Genomic DNA, 22,519 nt, shown 5'->3' on the forward strand with positions numbered 1-22,519 from the left:
ATATATTTTATTGATTTTTTACAGAGAGGAAGGGAGAGAGATAGAGAGTTAGAAACATCGATGAGAGAGAAACATCGATCAGCCGCCTCCCGCACAACCCCCACTGGGGATGTGCCCGCAACCCAGGTACATGCCCCTGACCGGAATTGAACCTGGGACCTTTCAGTCCGCAAGCCGATGCTCTATCCACTGAGCCAAACCGGTTTTGGCTAGACTCTCTCATTCTTGTGTCCTCCCCTTTCCCACTCTACTCCCCCTGTCCAGCCCCCTTGCTCCCATGTCACTGACAGAAAAGGTTAGAGAAGCTGCTTTGCATAATAAACAATTTGAAAGTCAATGGTAGGGGAGGGAGAACAGAAACAAGGGGGAAAGTATGGTGAGGATGGTGAAAGATGGCCTGACACCTTAAAACTGTCTTCCTACTACCAAACCCTGACAAATTTCTAAAACTCACAGGCAGTTTCCAGACCAGTGAGCAGATGCTGAGCCATGCCATTTCATCCCTTTGGTGGGTCTGGGAGCTCTGCAAAGGTAGGGACAGCTGGGCCATGGGATCCCCCAGAGTAGATGACCAACACAGCTCAAATGATTGAACAGGGAGCCAGGGCCTCAGTCAGGCTTCAGGGTTGGCTGGGATTGACAACCTATGTGTTCAGGACCTCTGTACAGCTCTGTTCTCTCCCCTTGTTGGTCCAGTATTGCCATACAAATTACATCTTTATAGTTATAAGCCCATCAACACAGATTTCCTTTGGTTCTTTGAATATATTTAAAATAGCTGATGTAAAGTCTTTGTTTAGTAAGTCCAAGGTCTGAACTTCCTTAAGGACAGTATCTATTAGTTGCTTTTTTCTTTCTGTGTATGGGTCATACTTTCCTATTTTTTGTGTGTTATAATCCTGTTGAAAATTAACATTTTAAATAATATAGTGTGGCAATTCTAGAAATCAGATTTCCCCCATCTTTGGGACTTGTTGTTGCTGTTCATTGTTGTCTGTTTAGTGTCTTTCCTAAACAAATTCTGTAAAGTCTGTAGTCTTTATCCTATGCGGCCACTAAAGTCTCTGCTTAGTTAGCTCAATAATCAGCTAATGGTAGGACGGAGGTTTCTTTAAACCTTAAGTCTCCTAGCCTTTTAAATTGATTTTAGAGAGAGAGACATGGATTTGCTGTTCCACTTATTTATACATTCATTGGTTGATTCTTGTAAGTGCCCTGACCGGGAATGGAACCTGCAACCTTGACATATTGGGACGATGCTCTAACCAACTGAGCTACCAGGACAGGGTATAAGTCTCCTAGCCTTTGATGAGAGACTCTGTGTGTGTTGGGGCATGCTTTTCATGTTCTATCAGGCAGTTTACAACACTACCTTAGCTTCCACGTTCTGCTTAAGCAGAGCCTCAAGGTCAGCCAGAGGTGAGAGATTAGGGCTTTCTCAGGCATTTCCTGTCACGTGCACAACTCTGCCCATGTGCATGGCCTTCTAGATCCCCCAAAATATGTTGGAGCTTTTCAAATTTCTCTGTGGACATATCATTCCCCAGCTTTCTTTTAAAATTTGTGGTCAGCTTCATTTGTGTCCCATCTGTTATCACTGCCTCAGGCAACTTCTATATTAAATTATTGTTGCTGATTGTTTTTGACAAATGGCCCCGGGGAAAAGGCTGTTCACACTGACTGAGCTGAGTCAAGTCAAATAAAGACAAACCCTGGGAGTGGATATTTCCAAGGACCTTCCAGACAAGTCAAATAATGACAACTCTCTGAAGATAGGACTTTTTAGGGAGTCCCAAACCCTTCTTCCCACTCCAGTGGCTGCTAAGCTGCTGGTTTTTATGGCTATCATAACTGTAAAACGGTTGGTTTTCAAGGCTATTGCAGAACTGGGACAAGAGGAATGGGATAGGATAAGTTAAAATGCCACAAAACTTGCAATTCTTAAAGTCCATATTTTTTTTCTCTCTTTTAAATAAATGTTCCTTGGGTGTTATAAGCCTTTGGTTAATTTTCAGACTACATAAAATGTTAATTTGATGCCTGATTGGCATGGCTCAGCAGCTGAGCGTTGACGTATGAACCAGGAGGTCACGGTTTGATTTCCGGTCAGGGCAAATGCCCTGGTTGTGGGCTTGATCCCCAGTGTGCAGGAGGCAGCCCATCAATGATCCTCTCTCATCACCGATGTTTCTATCTCTCTGAAATCAATAAAAAAAAATATTTTTTTTAAAAAAAGAGAAGGTTGAGACTCGGAAGGGCAGCAGTGGAAGAATTAGGAAAGAGCATTAGGAGCAAAGATGGATCCTTAGAGACCCAAGGCCAAGCCACCCACACCCTCCTGTTCCCAATCACTATGTATGGCTGGGAGGCTTGGGCAGTGAATAGGCCGACAGAGAATAATGGATTCATGTTGGAGGAGGGCTCTACGGATGCCATGGACCATCAGGAAGACACGCAAGTGGTCCTAGAGCCAATGAAACCTAAGCCCTCACTGGAGGCAGAAATGACAACACTGACGCTGTCCAACTTCAGGCGCATCACGGGAGGCGGGCTCTTTAGAAAAGACAATGTTGCTGGAACCATAGGAGGCAGCAGGACAAGAGCAAGACCAACATGGATGGACAGACTCCATAAAAGGAGCTGAGCTGAGCTGTGAGGACGGGACACGGAGGACATCGCTCATTTATTGGGTCGCCAGGAGTTGGAGCCGACTCAACAGCCCATAACAGTGTCGTGGGGAAAGGAGCCCAGTGCCAGAAGTTTAAAGACATCAACTTGAATGCTGGCTCTATTGATTTCTAGATGCTTGACCTTGACCAAGCTCCATCGCCTCTCCCAGTCTAATTCCCAGGCTCTTGATTTTATAGAGGATAGTGGTGCCCGACTTGGGGGTTGCCAGGAAGTTTAAATAAAAAAACAAATGGAAAAGCCCACAGGTAGGTCCACGGAAGATGGTCGTCGATGGCACCCTTTCATCTGTGTGTTAACTATTTATTGACTGCCTGCCCTGTCCCAAGCACACTCCATGCACCTATTGAATATCAGCACACAAAGCAAAGATTCCCTCCTTGCATCAAGGAGCTCCATCGCCTCTCCCAGTCTGATTCCCAGGCTCTGATTTTATAGAGGATAGTGGTGCCTGACTTGGGGGTTGCCAGGAAGTTTAAATAAAAAAACAAATGGAAAAGCCCACAGGTAGGTCCACGGAAGATGGTCGTTGATAGCACCCTTTCATCTGTGTGTTAACTATTTATTGACTGCCTGCCCTGTCCCAAGCACACTCCATGCACCTATTGAATATCAGCACACAAAGCAAAGATTCCCTCCTTGCATCAAGTCTGAAATCTGTGTGTGTATGTTGTGTGTGTGGTGTGTGTGTGTGGGGGGGGGGTGTTCATGTGAGTCCTAACAATAATAATAATTAATATTTACTTTCAAAACTGCTATCATTTGACCTTCACAGCACACATGGCCCCCAATCTGCAGATGCACAAACATGTTGACAAAAATTCAGCCGCTTTCTCAATGCCAGAGAACTTGTGGCCAAATGAGGAAGAAAGCACACGGTGTCGTGACCTGGTCCAGAGCTCATGCGAGCGCACTTGGTAATGAGGTGTCAGTAACCTGGGGACTGAGGAGAGAGCAAAGCGGGCAGGCACCTAGTCTGTGTGTCCGGGGATTGCATTTAAAGCAGGTCCCACATGGGGAAATCCACTGCGCCCGGGTCCTGCCCACAGTGGGTCATTCCCACCCGCCTCCCGACCTTCAGACTCAAGTCCAAGTTCTCTGTCTTTTTTTTTAATGTTTTTTATTGATTTCAGAGAGGAAGGGAGAGAGAGAAACATCAATGAAGAGAGAGAATCATGGATCAGCTGCCTCCTGCAAGCCCCCTACTGGGGAATGAGCTTGCAACCGGGGCATGTGCCCTGACTGGGAATTGAACCATGACCTCCTGGTTCATAGGTCCGATGTGCAACCACTGAGCCAGGTTGGCTGGGCTCAAGTCTAAGATCTTGAACCAATACCCAAGGCTGGTGTGGACCCGGCCCCGACCGAGGCTGTGCTGTTCCATCCTGAGCAAGGCCCCCTGCTCATGGCACCTGTGCATTCTCACCGAACCTGCCATGAGCCTGGCAGGTGGGCATCAGCCCGTTATTTCACAGACGAGCCAGGTGGCCGGAGTAGGAGGCCCAGGGCCAGGGCGTGGGTGTGGCAGGGCCGACGTGGCTCTTCATCATCTGTGTGGTGGTAACTGAACCCTCTAAGTTCCCAGCTTCGTGCCTGTGTGCTGTCCTCTCTCGTTTATCCTTTAAGGCTCAGCTCCAACTGTCCGCCCCTGGCCTGCCCCACCCACATGGCTCAGCAGGTGATGCTCCTGTGTGTGCTTAGTATCTGGTGCTCACCAAGCTCACTGCGTGCCCTGCCCTGGGTGCAAGGACAGGTGTGGCAGGCCCTCCCACCAGGTGAGCAGTGAGCTCTGTTCCCTCTGCACCCCCAGATTCCGACACCCCTCCTGCCAACAGGAAGGGCACCCACTTATTTGTGGGACTGAATTAGAGCTACTTGAGTGCCAGCAGGATTTTTCCCTAGCGGCATGCTGAAACCCACAATCCCAGGTTCAGGAAACCAAGTGTTTAAGGGGGAATGGGGGGCGGGGGCACGCTTGTCTGAAACCCGGCACAGGGGCCTTGAGCAGGACGGTTGGTGTCAGCATCCTGTGAAGGCTGGAGGCTGCGGGATTTGCTCCGGGAAGCAGTGTGGGAAGCTAGACTGAAGCTCTCGGTCATCCATCTCCTGCCCAGCCAGACACAGCAGCCAGGCCCTGCCCACCGTGCGGCCGCCTCCCAGGATTTACGGGTCTCACTCCTGGACTCGGCCTCCAAATTAGTGCTGAGCACAGTACCTTCCCCTCTGTCTGCCTTCGGCTGGAGCCCGAGCCGGGCTGCGGGCGGCCGGGAGATCCCCGACGGCCATAACTCTGGGCTCATCTGCCGCTTCCCCCTGGCTCTGGCAGGAAAACCGAAATTGGGAACCTTGGCGTCCTGCCCACAAGCCCACACGAGACCCATGGATCTTCGCTCCCTTCAGAGCGCCCGCTGTTCTGCTTCCCGCAGCCGCGAGACTGATGACCATCAGGACCCCGATCCCTCTCCCCGGAAAGGGGAGCCTCCCCACCTGCGTGTAAATAAAGGCGAGGGCTTTGGGATTCCTTCTCCTGGAAAATCTACCGCTCCGAACAGAGCGCACGTCGCGTCACCGATTACATCTTCATTGTGGAGTTGGGCCCCTCTCTGAGCTCCTTTAATTGCTTCACGAAACGACTTATCATTGCAGATCCATCCCGGGGTCTGGGATGACATTTCCCTCACAAGATAATGATGATACCCTGATCATCGGCTGAAGGTGTTAATAGATTTCATTGATCAGCACATCCCGTCCGTGTGAAAGGCCTCGTCGCCACCTGTGTCAGGAGAGGTGGGGACATCCTGGGCTAGAGACCCCCGCCCCCAGGCCTGCAGCCGCTCCAAGAGGCCTGTCTCTTCCAGCACAGGTGCGTCGGCTTTTTCAGACGCTGAGCTACCTGAGGGCTCGAGGCCCGCCCTCTACGGATGGTTCCCTTCCTGTTGGCTTCCCAGTTAACATACAGGCTTCCCGGCAGCCACGCCCCACAGATCAGCTCAGAGCCCTAGATCAGTGGTTCTCAACCTTGGCTGCACGTTACATAGAATATTGAGGACTAGTTATGGTTATGGGAAATATTAATGACTAGAGGCCCAGTGCACGATATTCATGCACAAGTAGGGTCCCTAGCAGCTGCTGGCCAGGGCCTCCCTTTCCTGGCTGCCAGCTGCCATCCAGGGCCTTCCTTCATTCCGCACTGCCCCCTGGTGGTCAGCGCACATCATAGCGAGCGATCAAACTCCCAGTTGGTTGAACTCCCAAGGGGACACTTTGCATATTGGGCTTTTATATATATGTATAGACGCTCTGTTAACCATGATTGCCTTGTGTTGGTTAAAGAAAGGACATTCTAACCTGGCTGGCAGTTGTAAGATCTCTGGACCTGGGAGTCAATCTTAGAATGCGGTCCATTCTCATTCAAGAACTGCCTGTTATCATGGAAAGATTAACAACCTGGTTGCCCAAGCAATGGAGTCCCGCCCCAGCCCACATTGCCTACTTCCCCATGCCTGTAATCCCTGCTTCCCTGTGTAATATGTGTCCTTCTACCCAATATAAGCAGCCGGCTTATGGTGGGGGGTAGAGCAGATTCTGTGGATGACCTGCTGCTCTCCCAGGCTCCTGGCAGTACTGGAATAAAGGTTCATATGATTCAACCCTGTCTCTGCATAATTGGCTCAAATAGTGGCAGGCAGCCTGGACCCATTGGTTGTCCAGTTTCACTATCAACATTAACACATGGGGGCCACGTAAGAAACGGCGAGATCCAGCATTTGGTGAGGTTGGGGGTCTTCAGGGGGGTTCTGTTCACTGAACCACGAGATTTCCCATGAAACCCCCGTGAGAGGGAGACGGGGTGGGTGCCCAGCCAGGACCCGCAACCAGCGACAGCCCCCATTGTACGGAGAGCTCCAGGCTTGGGTCCCTGGATTTCTGGTCTCTGGTTCACTGATGAATAAGAGGCACCTGCTCCTCTCTCAGCCCCCTGGGAGCTCATCTCCTCTATGACGTGTCCCAGCCAGAAAGTCCCCCTCCTTCCTCCGTAGTGGCATAGAGCACACCTGTGTTGTGCATCAGACGATGAGGCCCTTGAGGACAGAGCTGGTCTAGGGCCTCCCCAAGTATCCGACGAGCAAGAGGTACTCCCTAAACATGAAGGATGTAGACGGGGGAGGGGTGGGTGGAGGGCGCAAAGGCAGTGAGTCCTGTTTACCTGAGGCCCTGTCGCAAACCCTCGGCACCTGAGGACACTGGGCTTTGTTTGTTTCACACAGTGTTCATAAGATATTTTGAGCCCAGCCGGTGTGGCTCAGTGGGTGAGCATTGACCTATGAACCAAGAGGTCATGGTTCAATTCCTTGTCAGGACACATGCCCGGGTTCTGGGCTCAATCCCCAGTAGGGGGCCTGCAGGAGGCAGCAGATCAATGATTCCCTCTCATCATTGATGTTTCTCTCTCTCCCTCTCCTTTCCTCTCTCTGAAATCAATAAAAACACATTTAAAAAAAATAGTCGGTCCCCTGCTTTTAGGTTGGTTTACATCTAATCAGAAGTTGCTCTTGTCTTCCTGGGGACGCATGGTCTCGGGTTGCCACCTACATAGTGTTCGGCAGAACAGAAAAGGAGAGGCACCCGCCCCCCATGTATAATGTGACAGGCTTCTGTCTTCTCTAATAGCACGTCTGCACAAGTGAATTTTATTTGCATGCACGTCAGCATCCGTTGCAGAGACCACAAGGAAAAGTATTCCTGCATCTCATTGCCATGTCTCCTCTTTCCCGCAGATCAAAGGTTGAACGAAACTTAAAAAGAAGCAGCCATTCTATTCACTTGTTATTGGACTCGAAACTCCTTTGACCTCGGAAACTGAAGATGAGGTTGCCATGGGAACTGCTGGTCCTGCAATCATTCACGTTGTGCCTTGCAGGTAGCGTGTCATTTTTAAACTTTCTGATTTAAAAAGCGCCAGTGTATTTCACACTAATTCAAACGCGGGCCGTCGCTTCAGATGGCAATGATTGGATCTGGAGCGTGCGCGGGGCTGGGAGAGCCTGGGCTGCCGCCGTCGAAGGCCCTTTGCTGATGGGCTTTTAGTGGCTCTTTTCATGGTGTTGTAGGCAAGGCCGGGCGTTGATGTTTCGCCCGTCTACCTGGTCCTTTTAGAGTCATTTGAACCATTGTTCAGTTTGAAAGTTGTTATTTTGGCTCATCCCAGTGCTCAAAGCGGAGATGCTGAGCTGGGCAAGGAAACCGATGTCACAGTTGAGGGTGTTGCCGGCCACTGGTTGGTGTGTGTGGGCGGATGTGGGTCTGGGAGCTCTTCCCGTATCTTCATTGCCACCACTCCATGGCTGGGTTCCCGCCCTCTCTTTTTCATTTCAATACACGTATAGGTGAGCAGGAGCCAGAGAGCGTAAGACAGCAGGTCTTACCCTGTTGTACTCACGGTCCGCTACTAGACAGGGCTTTCCAGAGTTCAAACATGCTGTTGGCGGTGGCTTTCTCAGGTTCCGGAAGGTGTGAGACCACCGGGGGGGGGGCCGTGATTCCAGCGTTGATGGGGTGTGCGTCCTGCAAGGCGGAGGGCTGGCGTCGGGTTGCGGCCCGCGGGCCTCTATCCAGGGCTTTGGTAAAGGTGTTTGGTTGACCTGCTTTGGAATTCAGAATGCCGAGTCCAGCAGGGATACCTGCAGCCCATTTGCATCTTTACAACATAAAACAAAAGGGACTTTGGGGTCACCATCACCCTGACTCATGCCTTCACTCTAACAGTGTCACTGAGTACCTACCCTGCAAGGAACCAGCTCCCTGATAGGAACGGGGGATGTAACCCTGAGGAGACAGACAGCCACCGCCCTCTTCCCGCTCTGTTAGCTCGGTTCTGTGTCGTGTAGACTGGCAGCTTCGTGTAGCGAATGATTCACAATTATTACATGATCCAGGGTACTCGTGGCCGTCCCGGCGTGCGTGGATCCCTCACACTAAGCCCTCGGTGAACCTCATCTCATGTCATTGTCTCAGAGCCCTCAGACTATTTGTCTTTACTCTTAGGACGTTACTATCAATCTTTTTACTGAAGCGTGAAGGACTTAAGAAACTCCGCCAAGATCACCAGTCCTGTCAGTGGTAGAACTAAGAAGATGTAGACTGGATAGACGAACTCCAGGGCCCAGAGTTTTGACAGTCATGTGATAGGACGTTGTAGCTGTCTGGTTACCTGACCGTACAGTGCACAGTTGCACACTCATTCTCAACATGGTGGTGTTCATGCTTCCTATGTTTTTACATGTAAACTCTCCTTCCCCTCCTTGTCATGCCCGACCTTCAGATCCTGAACTTCTGGCTTCCGTTGACCTCCCGATCCTGGATGTCTGGGCACGTAGCCACCTCTTGTAGAGATGTTCATTCTCTCGTCCTCTGGTCAGAACCCGAGTCTTCCCAGCGGTGAGCCCGGGCGCTGGGCTGCACCTGCTCTTCGGGTTCACATGCACCTTGGCCCTCCCCAAAATTGGATCTCAACTGAGACAATCCAGCGTTTGATTACAGCAGCGTGTTGATTGAACCCACTGTGCTGAGTGAATAAGTAGCCAGACGTTGAAGGGCAGGAAGTCAGGGGCGCCGCTCCTCCCCTCACTGGTGCCATGAAAAACTCGAGGTTCCCACCAAAGAAGCGCACCTTTGTCTACCTCACTCTCTTAGCTTTTGGTGGGGAATCTGTTTATTGATTGTTTTGGTGAGTATTTTGTGTGGGAACTGCTTTGCATGGCATTAATATTCTCTTCCCATATGCCTCCTTCACTTAGGTAGAGGCAAGCTGTAATTAATGTTTTTGTTTTCTTGCTATTTGTCTCGATTCCACTCATTTACATAGTGCTGGACACTCTGAATTCTGAACATATTTCTCTACCCTCATCGTTTTCCTTGTCTATACTTCCTCCGGCGTCCATGTCTCGGTGAGATTTTTACGAGGGAAATGTGTGTCTACCATGTTTACCATAATTAGCGGGTCTCACATACGCTTTTTCCTAAATAAGATCAAGGATCCCAGTGTCTAAGCCAGCTCCTCCGTGAACAGCCTGCTGGTGATTTCAGGGCCCTCATTAGCCGTTCACGGTAGGATGGAAGGTTCTTCCCTTTTGACAAATGCTAGACACAGTCTCAGACAATAATTGAAAATAGAGACTTTATTCTTCTTCTGAATCAGTTTGAACCAGGGATCACAAACTCTACATGGAAGCTAACAAATGAGAGGAACATTCTTTTCTTTATTATATTTTTATTTTTTAACTACAGTTGGCACTTCATGTTATATTAATTTCAGATATACAACATAGTGATTAGGCATTTTATATACGATGAAGTGACCCCCTTAATAAGCCTAGTACCCAGTTGGCACCATACCTCGTTATTACAATATTGTTGGCGTATTCCCTCTGCTGCACTTTACAAACTGGTGTAGCGTCCATGGAAAACAGAATGAAGGTCCCTCATGGGATTAAAAACAGAACTCTGTTATGGCCCAGTGGTCCCACTTCTGAGTTTTTATCTGAAGAAATCAAGAACAGCAGGAACATGCCCCTCCCCCATTATCTACAGTAGCCAAGCTCTGGGAGCAGCCCGCGTGCCCATCGGGCGGTGAGTGGATAGAAAGCTGTGGGACATCCTCACATGGAGTACTAGTCGGCCATAAAGAAGGACATCTTACCATTTGCAACAACATGGGTGACCCAGGAGGGTATTTTGCCGAGTGCAGTAAGTCAGTCAGAGAAAGACAAACAGCCTACGATCTCACTTACATGTGGAATCTAAAGAACAGAATAAACAAATGAAACAGAGCGGAACATTCCACAGAAATCATGGCTTTCAGGCCGGAAGGCCCATCACTGAGACCGAGGTGGGCCGCCTGGCTCTGGCCCGTCCCAGGGTCAGCAGACACACACGGGCACAGCGCCCGCGCCCACACTGTGGTGTTGATAATGGAATCCGGTGAGCACAGTCGTTCCGCCTCCTCAGGACCTCCAGCGATGCTGGGGGCCAGCCCCCCCTCTTCGTAGCACTGCAACCCCAGGCGGAGGACGCCCAGACGGAACATCCCAGGCCTGGCCCCACAGTGCAGCCAGGCGCAGCGTTTCCGTTCCCGGGATCCTCATGTTTGTTCCCAAGAATAAGCACAGCATTTAAATAATTCTCCGTTCCCGGTGGGTATTAAACGCAGAGCCGCCTCTGTTCTTGCACGAGGAACACGTATTCAATCACGCCCCGGAGAGAGCTGAGTGCGGGCCGCTTCCATGCAGCCTCTGCGAAGCGCAGTCCTCCAACCTCCCACCTCACGTGTCTCCTCCAGAGAAACTGGCGTGGGCCCCCACCCCCGCCGCGGGCCCCCACACCCACCGGGGAACCCAGGACGCACTCCCGCTTCCTCTGCTGCTGCGGAGCCGGAGCACAAGGAGGACTTCGCAAGGAGGCAGCCAATGGCCAGATCACAAAAGCAGCAGCGACTTCGGTGATAAAAATTCAGGGAAAGAATGGGGAGAAAATACCCAGAAAACATCAAACGGCAAAGGCAGGACTCTTCGTGAATCTCAATTTCAGTCTTTGCACGCGGCTCACGGCAGGGAGGTCTTACTTAGTCAGTGATGAAGACGTCGAGGTAAATAGAGAAGCAGGCAGTGATGTACATCCCTGGGGGCACGGCCATCGAGCAGCCTTACAGACCAGCAGCCGTTGGAAACGCTCCACTGAAGGGCTCCGGGAAGCAGAGGCAGTAATGGCCTCATGAGCTGTGCTCGGCCGCGCTGTGTCCTAACTGTAAACACCCCCTCGCTGATGAGTGGAGGACATGCTGCATCTGGAAAGGAAGATTGGACTCTGTCGAATGAAACGAATTAGGAAAAGTGGAGGCAGACAGACAGCGGAAAACCCAGGCCTTCGGTGCCTGCCGTCTCCGCTGTGTGACAGTTCTCTGTTGAAATGTGAGACCCCTGCTGCCCCTCGCGCTGGAGGCTGGTGCGATGGGACCAGCCCAGGCATCACAGACCCGGCCCCTCCGCCCCGAGGCGCCCCCTGAGACTCGTCAGAGCTGGGCGAGAGTGTGGGCTCCACGGGAGACGGAGAGGCCGTGCATCCACTTAGCAGCCGCGGGTCGAGCTGTCTGTCTCCTTACGCCCGGGGTTGCTTTTTGTGCCATCTGGGCAGGCTGAGGGTATGCCTTCCTTCCTGGGTTCCAGAGGATTGGGCTGGCCTCTGTATTCTCCGTGCTTAGCACAGTGTCTGGGAAAAGTTGCCGAGCTGAAGAAATGAGGTCCTGATGGGTCCAGAGCCACGAGGAGGGAGAGGCGGGCACCCCGAGCCGCGGAGGGACGGCCAAATGGAATGCTCGCGCCACCCGGGTTTCGGCACCAAATGTTAGGTTAGGTGGCTCAGGAGGCGGCGCAAGAAATAGAGAGTCCAGTGAATCAGAAAAGAAAGGAAAGGAAAGTTTATTTCTGCGTCCCCGGGAGACCCACGTACCCCCAACTGAGACTCGTCAGAGCTGGGCGAGGGCATGGGCTCCACGGGAGACAGAGAGGCCGTGCATCCACTTAGCAGCCTCGGGTTGAGCTGTCTGTCTCCTTACGCCCGGGGTTGCTTTCCGTGCCGTCTGGGCAGGCTGAGGGTATGCCTTCCTTCCTGGGTTCGCGAGGATTGGGCTGGCGTCTGTATTCTCCATGCTTAGCACAGTGTCCGGGACGTAACCAGCAGCGAAGGGCGGCTGTCACTCATTTAACCCGTAGGTGAGGGCCCGCCAGGGGTCAGCACGGGACGCCCTGGGAATGCGGTTTGGTGCTCAGCGAGACAGGCCCTGTCCCTGGGCCCGCTTCCTCGCACACTGGCGTCCGCCCAGCTTCAGGGTGGGAGGTTGTACACAGCGTGTAGTTTGTGTCCCCTTGAGAGCCTTTCCCTCACCTTTTTAAAAAATATATTTTTATTGATTTCAGAGGGGGAGAGAGAGAAACATCAATGATGAGAGAGAATCATGGATCGCCTGCCTCCTGCACACCCCCTACTGGGGATGGAGCCACAACCCGTTCATGTGCCCTGACCTGGAATCGAGCCCTGACCCCTGGTTCATAGGTCGACGCTCACTTTTTTGCAATGTGACCTCATCTATAAAGTGGGGATAAAACAGTAATGATAAGTGCCTATGGAAAGCAAATGCCTGCATTGATTAAATCTATTCATGTGGAGAGCCCGCAAAAGAGTCCCCCCTCCATAGCATGGGCTCCGTGTGACTTGTTAATGTCACTATTGTCATTGTCACCACAGCCGGGAGCCAGCGGGCCTCCACAGCAAGTGCGGCAGCCACGGCATGGAGAGTCTGCCTCCTGGAGCCCCACGTCTGGGGCTGGGCCTGGGGAAGCTGGGAGTCCCTGTGATGGGGCCACTAGAAACTTAAGAAGTTGCAAAGGGCCCTAAAAGGAGAGGAACCGGGTGATTCCAAGTAAGAAAAGATTTTTAAATGCATTTTCCCAACAACAAAACAAGGGCGATAAGGAGAGGAGCCCACAGAAGCCCCGTGTCACGGATGGACATGCTGGCTGGTGCAGACGTACGCCCCGTGGACCCCGTCCCCCCATTCTCCTCGCTCCCGGTCTCCCCACAGTGGACAGGACGCCTCCGTGGAGAGCCGGGTTTGAGGGGATGTGCAGTGACCTCGGCTTGCTCTCAAGGAGCCCTCTTTCCTGGACCCCAACACTGTCCTCCCTGTGGGCTGGCCCCTTGCCTTCTGCCCACCCTCGGAACCACATCATCCGCCCCCACCCCTCTCTCTGGGGCGTCCTCACCCTCCCTCCTACCATCCTGCACTTTCTCAATCTAATTATATCTCAGCTTAAAATACAGATGCAAAGCTAAGGAAATTGTCTCTAAACACTCCCTCAGACTCCAACTGTTCGCCCCCCTCGGAGTTGCAATGAGTAAAGTTTAATTTATTTGTTTAAAACTCGGGCTGATGTATTTATAGATTCCGATGGGCAGGCACGTGGGATGTGTTGTCTCCCTCGCCTCTCTGAGAGGCGAGAGTGACACTCGCTAACAGAATCCTGTCCCCAGAATAAAATACCCCCCCCACCCCGCCCGGGGACTGTGATAATTCAGAGGATAAAACCCAACCAAAACAATTCACACCTGTGTGTAAAGGATAAAAAATGCAGCAGCATTTCCCTGGGTCAACAGATCTTGCCAGAACTCCACCAGCTTTCTCTGTAGAATTTTACTCTCAAGTTCGGAACTCCTCGGAACTGGCAACCAGGCCTTGCACACCAGTGATCTCTGCAAAGAACAAATTGTCACGTGAAAATGAGTCACGCCACCCCCACCCCCGTGTCCTGTTTTCTCTCAGCAGCGTTCCTGGACACCGTCTTTGGGAAGCTTTTCTCCCCAGTGGTGTAACATTTGCACAAAAACGTGGTTTTAAGAAAATCTGCGCCCACGGGAAACAGCTTAGAGGCCTGTGCTGTCGACGTCATGGACCCCCTCGCACCTGCTCGCTCTGCCCGGTGCATTGAAGACGGGGAGAGCAGAGCACCCGTGTGCTGTTCCTTCTCAGTGGTTCCCGATCTCCTGTCATCTAAATTGGCCTCCAATTCAGTAAATAAACAAAAAGGAAATCAGCTCAGCCAGCCGGAGTGGTTCGGGTGGTTGAGCGTCCTCTTTGCACCAAGGGTTGTCAGTTTCATCCCCAGTCAGGCACCTGCCTGTGTTGTGGGCTCGATCCCTGTTGGGGTACATGCAGAGGGCAACCGATTGATGTTTCTCTCGCATCAATGTCTGCCTCTCTCTCAAGCATGACCTGGGGTGAGAATTTTAAATGAAAGTAAATAGCTGTATGTTTTGTTCAGTGACTTGAAACCACTTTGGAGGAAGAAATGGTAACTGAGTGGTCATGGATGTTGTTACGTGATCACCGCTCATTGTGCTGATCAGTTTGTAACATATTCACAGAGCAAATCACTATGATGGCACTTTAAGCTAACACAGAGTTACATGTCCATGGTATCAGAAGAAATGGTAACTGAGTGGTCATGGATGTTGTTAAGGGATCACCGCTCATTGTGCTGATCGGTTTGTAACGTATTCACAGAGCAAATCACTATGATGGACACTTTAAGCTAACACAGAGTTACATGTCCATGGTATCTCAGTGAAGCTGGGCAGAAACCAAAGGCTATTACAAACACCAAAAAATAAAAAATATAAATAAATAGGTACACACGCAAAGAAACCGCTCTTGAATTTGGGTCTTTAGCTCTTTGGATGTTAATATAATAGATACCGAGGAGTCGAGGAGTCTACCTGCTTACCCGCCACTTTCTGGATTTATAACTTTCACTACGTCGCTCTGCCACGGAGCACCCGGGATTCTGCAAACGTAAAATAATGGAACAAAGCCAAGCCTATGAGCTTTCTAGGCCGGTGTTATCCCAAATTCAGTCACTGATTCGGTCCAATGTCTACACTGCTTGTGTTATTATTTACTTCAATTTTTTATCATCTTTTTTTGTTTACCTAAAGGAACGTTATCACAGCAATACCACTTGCTACAAATTAAAAATAACTTTAAAATAAATACCATAGCGACCAACAGTTGAAGCCTGGCTTGTGCTCAGGTGACTGATGCTGGGTCCGACATTTCTTCCCAAAACAAGACTATCAGACATTAGACACGTTGGTGGCACCCGAGACCCCTTTCATCTGATCAGGAGAACCCAGAGTGTGTTAATTGAGAGGAGAGTGAATTGATTCTTAGGCGAGTCAGTTTGATTTAAGGTCTTGTCTCTGCATGATCTGAAAATTGTCTCACACGTCCGTGCTATGTGTCCCGGGTTTTGGGAAACGCGGGCTCGAAGCATCGCATCTTCCTGCCCCAAATGGACACTGCGATCCGCCTGGTGGACCAGGGGCGCCCACCTGGCACGTTCAGGTGAATCGCATTTTTACGTGACCCTTTCATCTTCGTCATTTTTCAGATGGGAAAACGCTTGTTGTAGTGTTGACCCAGGTTACGTGCACAGTTAGTGCAAATCGGTTGTGGACTGAGACAGGGAGCAGGACTCTTGCCTTTATGATCCGATGCAATGACGCTCAAAGGTTTAGAAGTAAGTACAGCAGGTCCTCACGTTCAGTGTCGTCTTGTTATAACGTTGATGAGATGCCAGGAACCTGACTCTTGACATCATTAGCCCACGGAGGAGCGGTTTCTTTATGCAGCATTTTGCTTAGTCACAGAGCCTGTGGACGGCACTAGTGAGGACACTAGTGAGAACATGGCCGTCGTCCTACCTCTCCTTGTCCAGACATCACTGATGCGTGACGTAAGTGAAGGGGCCAGGCTCACCTTGGCACGGAGCCCGGGCGGAGGCGCCTGGGATACAATGTTGTTATGATGAGTGAACCGAGAACACACGTGACCGAGGATGGACATGGTGCTCCAACAGGCAGGGATGCAGGGATGCGAACGTTTCCTCAGAGCACTCACCTCTGAGTCTCGTCCTTTAGGGCGGGGGTGGGGGACCTTTTTCCTGCCAAGAGCCACTTGGCTATTTATAGCCTCATTTGCTGAATATCATTCACTTCATATAAATTTATGTTGCTATGAAAATGCTCCTAGATTTATTGAATTTTGAGTCCCACCTGTGGTTGCCTTGGCAGGGCCAGACCAAAGGATTTCTCAGGCCTTATGTGGCCCGCAGGCCGGATGTTCCCCACCCCTGCTTACGCACAACCAGGAGAACGCGTCAGCATCGTCCGGCCCGCATGGGTGGCTGCACCCCGGGACTGGGTAGGACACACGGAGCTCTTAGGGTTTTGACCTTCAGGGAATTGGTGAGATGACATCATTCTCAGAGTCTAAACTTTTTGAAAAACATGAGAACTACAGGCTATGCCTTTCACAGGCAGGTCTGATGAAAAGCAATCAATGAATACATATGCAGATGCATTAAAACGCACTACTAATATTTTAAGGAGCCTGCAATCTGACTGCAGATATAAGATTCAATGTTTAAAATAGCCCTCCTAACCACCCTGATTTACATATCTCCTTGGAGAGAAGCATATTGAATTATACATAATTCTTATTTTGATTTGCATACAAATTAATTTGCTAAACAAATTAGAGCTTGCACATTGAGCACATTTATTGAATTTTAGCAGACTGGTAAAACGGACCTTCTTTTTATGTTTTCATTTAGGTAAAGATGGTGATGTTGACAGTCATAATCCGAGTCTTAATAACAGAAACAGCAGTCATTGGGGGGTGTTACCTGGTGGAATGGAGAACCAGGAGCAGTCTACATGAGATATGTGTGTGTGCGTGTGCATGTGCATGTGTGCACACAGGATGTGTGTTTTCCTTTAGTGCACACCCTCCCTGGGAGGGGATTTTTCGTGCCTATTTTTGAGATAAGGAGACTTCGTTAGAGAAGCTCAGGAATTTGCTCTGAATGACTTGGCGGGGGGGAGGGGGTGGGTGCAGGCAGTTGCCTCTACAGCCGTGCATTTTATCACGACTCAGAACGGCCTCCTCCCCATACGGCGAGGCCATCCCGTAGGCGTAATTCCTACACATAAACGCGATGTGCCGAGTGTTTTGAAGGACTGGATTAAGCCTGCTTGAATCTCCTGCACGTTGGATTGCAGTCGTGTCTCTGTGGTTACCGTGCGCAGGACACCTGTCTCGGCGTCCTGCCCTTATCCGACCCATCACCAGGACGTGAGGCTGCCTGAGGTCTGAGAGCACAGTGCGCCAGCTCTGCTGGGAGGTGATATGGACCCCACTGGGGTGCAGAGGAGGGACAGTGCCCCTGAACTTCGGTGTTCTCCGCGGGGCAGCAGTGACCCTCTGGGAGGCCTCAGGAGCTTCCGAGACTCCACGTGGGTGACGTGAATGACAGCGCTTCACCTTCAGCTCCTAAAGGTGCCGAGACCCTCCCGCCACGGGTCCCCTGAGTCCTTATATAGAGGAAGCTCAGCCAGAGCTATGGCCCCTGTGACTGCCCGAGCAGTTCCCCGAAACGGTGCACAGGAGGAACCAGCATCCTGTGGGCTGAGCAGGTTCTGGGAGCCAGAAGGTGCCAGAACCCAGCAAAGCGGACTCCATCTCAGCCCCCATCCCCGCCTCCCAGTGCAGAAGCACACACCACACACACTGCACACCACACTCCACACAATGCGCACACCGCACACTGCACAGTGCATGTCACACACTGCACACCACACACCGCACATGTCACACACTGCTCACAGTGCTCACACTGTACACACCACACACACCGCACACACTGCACACAGTGCTGGGCCCTGACTGAGCAAAGCGGGCATTATCAAGCCTGAGGTGCTGCGGGGTGACTCCCCCGTGTTCGTCACTGTCCCTTAACGCAGCATGTTTGTCCCCATCCGGCCCCACGGACCGAAACAGAGCAGCCCTCGAACAGGAGGGCGGCCTGAGGAGCCGGGTGTGCCTCTCCCTCCCTCCCCGAGTGGACTTTTCTGCGCCCATCACTTCTCTCCAGGCAGCTGCTGAGATTCGTATGAGGCTCTGGTTGCCTCCGGAATTGATTTTTGCGATTCTCTCTGACGGCCTCCCCTCCCGGCCTACGAGGAGGCAGCATGCTCTGTATTCAGCCAGCGCTCCAGCCGCAGCCAGCATGGCCTCCCTCCCGCTCCCTCCAGGGTCAGACAGGACTCTGCCCCGATGTTTGTTTCTGCAGCCGAGTCACAGGCAGCCCGGCCAGTGCCATCGCGGACGCGGTCGGTCAGCGAGGACAACTGTGCACGGAACCACCTGAGCCTCCGACAGGGGCTTCGGGCTCCGTCTAGGGGAGGGGACGCTGCAGAGGAGAGAAAACATCAAAGCAAACGCCCACCTCTCAGCATCCCAGTCACCGCGGATTAGAATCGTCAGGGACCAATTCCAGTTCGGTGTCTCTGTTTACAGCATGCTTGTCCCCAGCCATCCGGCCGGACCGAAACGCCCGGAGCAGCCCTCGCACAGGAGGGCGGCCTGAGAAGCCGGGTGTGCCTCTCCCTCCCTCCCCGAGTGGACTTTTCTGCGCCCATCACTTCTCTCCAGGCAGCTGCTGAGATTCGTATGAGGCTCTGGTTGCCTCCGGAATTGATTTTTGCGATTCTCTCTGACGGCCTCCCCTCCCGGCCTACGAGGAGGCAGCATGCTCTGTATTCAGCCAGCGCTCCAGCCGCAGCCAGCATGGCCTCCCTCCCGCTCCCTCCAGGGTCAGACAGGACTCTGCCCCGATGTTTGTTTCTGCAGCCGAGTCACAGGCAGCCCGGCCAGTGCCATCACGGACGCGGTCGGTCAGCGAGGACAACTGTGCACGGAACCACCTGAGCCTCCGACAGGGGCTTCGGGCTCCGTCTAGGGGAGGGGACGCTGCAGAGGAGAGAAAACATCAAAGCAAACGCCCACCTCTCAGCATCCCAGTCACCGCGGATTAGAATCGTCAGGGACCAATTCCAGTTCGGTGTCTCTGTTTAATATTGATTAGGGTGTGCGTGTGCGTGCCTGTGCGTGCACACTTCCTCGTGTATATTTGTTAGCAGAGGATTTGAAATGCAAGGGACCCAGCACTCCTGCCTTGATTCTGCGTGCTTGTCCCTCTCATCCCCTGATTCAGAAGGATCGGGAGGCCTAGGCAGCTCTCAGTGAAATTCTGTGAAGCTCGATTCCACAGGCAAACAGCGCACGCATCCCCCAGCCAAGGCGGGCAGGTCAGTTCCAGGAGCTGACGTGTTTATCTGTGCGCGGGCGCCACGGCATTCCCATGGCGCTGTCCCCGCGTGTGCACGCCTGGGAGACAGAGACCAGCCTCTGGGTTTTCTAGCGGAACCCGTGTCCTCAAGCTGTTACCGACGCCAACAACTGTGCCCATTAAAGGGCATCTTTAAGTGGGACAACAAGGCTGTTCTGTTCTTCCCCAGCTTTTAAAGTCATTTCTAACCTAAGAAAAATACAGGTTCATCTGTACGACAGAACACACGCTGAGTAACAACAGGCGGCACTGCGTGTTTTCTCTGCACCAGCTCGTGGCCAGGGTTCTGCGTGCACTTCCTGTTTATATCTTCACGGGGGGTCCTGTGGGGGGTTCAGGAGGTTCTGCACACTAAGCAGGCAGCGCCCTGGCCGCGTGGCTCAGTGGCTGAGCAGCGTCTCATGCACCAAGAGGTCACCTGTTCGATTCCCGGTCAGGCCAGGTTCATCTGTATGACAGAACACACGCTGGGTAACAACAGGCAGCATCGTGTGTTTTCTCTGCACAGCGTTGTGGCCAGGGTTCTGCGTGCACTTCCTGTTTTTATCTTCACGGGGGGTCCTGTGGGGGGTTCCGGAGGTTCTGCACACTAAGCAGGCAGCGCCCTGGCCGTGTGGCTCAGTGGCTGAGCAGCGTCTCATACACCAAGAGGTCACCTGTTCGATTCCCGGTCAGGGCCCGGGCCCGGGTTGTGGGCTCCATCCCTAGTGGGGGGTGTGCAGGAAGCAGCTGATCAATGTTTCGCTCTCACATCAATGTTTCTCCCTCTTTCTTCCTCTCTCTTTAAAAAAGAAATCAATAAAAAAAATTTTTGGTCAAATCAGTGATGGCAACCTGGTCTGAAGTAGACTGCATGTGACAGATCCACTAAACAGCAGTGCTGCCTCCGAACGCCTGCAGCCACACTGCGCGTGGGTCGGGGTGAGGGCCACTGCCCACTTTGGAGATGAGGGTTCCCGCGTGTCGGGTCCCAGGGTGCACGGCTGGAGGTCTGGGTCCCGCTGGGCACTGTCACTCACTGTTGGTTCCGGTTCACAGGTGGTGACAGTCAGGCCACAGAGGTTACGTCATTTCTCCAGGTGCTGCAGAGGGGGCGGGCGGAGGAGGAATTCAAAACCAGTCCGGCCGTCTGTCCCCCTGGCGCGTGGCCGGTCCCAGGCTTCCGGGGTCTGTTTTCCATCGTGAAGCCCACCTTCGGGGCCCTTCTCCTGTGTCTCCTTCCTTTCAGTTTAGATCACACCCTCCTTGGATCTAAGAGGATGAACAGTCATTGCAGTGGGTGGCGTTCCCGCCCAGGATCCTCTGACGACCCGCATGCTCTGTGGTGTCTGTGTCTCAGCGTCTCCTGCGGGAGGGTGTGTGCCCGCATCAGTCCCGGCTAAAAGCTTGTAATGCCAGCGAGCCCGCCTGGCAGGCAAAGAAACTCGCCCCTGAGAGGGGACGACCCCAGCCTTCAGCATCATCGCACGAGAGCGTGTTTGTGTTTTGGTCGATCCTCTAGGGGAGATCAAGGTCCTGAGGGATTTCGGTGGAGAGAGGAGCCTTGGGGATGCGGCTGAGGCTGTGTTGCCTGGGGCTCTAGTTACTCATTAGCAAGAGTCTGAAACTCCTTCTTTATTCAGATTCGAGCTCTGGCTTCCTGAAGAGGTAGAAATTCAGAACTTGGGTTGGTCTGTGTCTCAGCGTCTCCTGCGGGAGGGTGTGTGCCCGCATCAGTCCCGGCTAAAAGCTTGTAATGCCAGCGAGCCCGCCTGGCAGGCAAAGAAACTCGCCCCTGAGAGGGGACGACACCAGCCTTCAGCATCCTGGCAGGAGAGCGTGTTTTGGTCGATCCTCTAGCTGAGATGAGGTCCTGAGGGATTTCAGTGGAGAGAGGAGCCTTGGGGATGGGGCATGAGGCTGTGTTGCCTGGGGCTCTAGTTACTCATTAGCAAGAGTCTGAAACTCCTTCTTTATTCAGATTCAAGCTCTCACTTCCTGAGGAGGTAGAAATTCAGAACTTGGATTAGGGATTCTGCCCAGCCCTGTGGCGGTCTGTGGGAGTCTTATTAACCCAGAGTTTAGGGGACCCAGAATTACAGGGCGCCGTGGTAACACTAGCAGAGCAGAGGGAAGCCCCGCCCACCGCCTTTAGGCAGTGCAGGGCCCGCCTTTGCGCCTTTGCTCCGGGAGAAGGAAGGCTGAGCAAATGCTTTCGGTGAGCACTGTAGGATGTGCCCTGTGATATTAAGGCAGCTTAGCCAACTGTGTGAAAGTGGAACTGACAGGCGGCTTAGGCGGCAGAAGGACTAGGAACACGGGCACGTTTTCTCGTCCCGGGCGTGACTGTGATGTGTCGGGATTGCTGGCGCGTCCCCGGCTCTGTGCCTCTCGATTCTCTGCCCGTCATAACCGGCAGGGAATTCGGGTGGAAGCACATCTTTAACGTCAGACGAGTATTCCTTTGGAGGCAAAGCCCATGGTGCGATGAACTATGGGGAGGCCCAGTTCTCTCCAGGCCACACAGAGGATGGAGTATAGTAAGCTGCAGCCTCAAAAATGTGGGAGAAGGAAGGCTGAGCAAATGCTTTCGGTGAGCACTGTAGGATGTGCCCTGTGATATTAAGGCAGCTTAGCCAACTGTGTGAAAGTGGAACTGACAGGCGGCTTAGGCGGCAGAAGGACTAGGAACACAGGCACGTTTTCTCGTCCCGGGTGTGACTGTGATGTGTCGGGATTGCTGGCGCGTCCCCGGCTCTGTGCCTCTCGATTCTCTGCCCGTCATAACCGGCAGGGAATTCGGGTGGAAGCACATCTTTAACGTCAAGCGAGTATTCCTTTGGAGGAAAAGCCCATGGTGCGATGAACTACGGGAGGCCCAGTTCTCTCCAGGCCACACAGAGGATGGAGTATAGCTAAGCTGCAGCCTCGAAAATGTGTGTTAAATACACCCAGGAGGTCACATGTAAAGGCAGAGAAAACTGTAATATTTGTTTTCTCAGTGAAATTCTACTTTCAACTTAATATAACCAAAACACACACACACACAC

General features: G+C 52.3%; 1 protein-coding gene across 2 annotated transcripts in view; it reads left to right on the forward strand.

The window, feature by feature from the left end:
* CNTN4 (contactin 4) overlaps positions 1-22,519 on the forward strand; it is a 387,684-nt gene that overhangs the window by 182,502 nt on the left and 182,663 nt on the right. For both annotated transcript variants that reach the window (XM_005881887.2, XM_005881885.2), the window contains exon 3: positions 7,467-7,609. In XM_005881887.2, the coding sequence (XP_005881949.1) occupies positions 7,555-7,609 (55 nt within the window). In that variant the 5' untranslated portion in view covers positions 7,467-7,554. The remainder of the gene's footprint in view (positions 1-7,466; positions 7,610-22,519) is intronic.

This window comes from Myotis brandtii, unplaced genomic scaffold, assembly GCF_000412655.1.
Source record: "Myotis brandtii unplaced genomic scaffold, ASM41265v1 scaffold693, whole genome shotgun sequence".
In the NCBI taxonomy this organism is placed as follows: domain Eukaryota; kingdom Metazoa; phylum Chordata; class Mammalia; order Chiroptera; family Vespertilionidae; genus Myotis; species Myotis brandtii.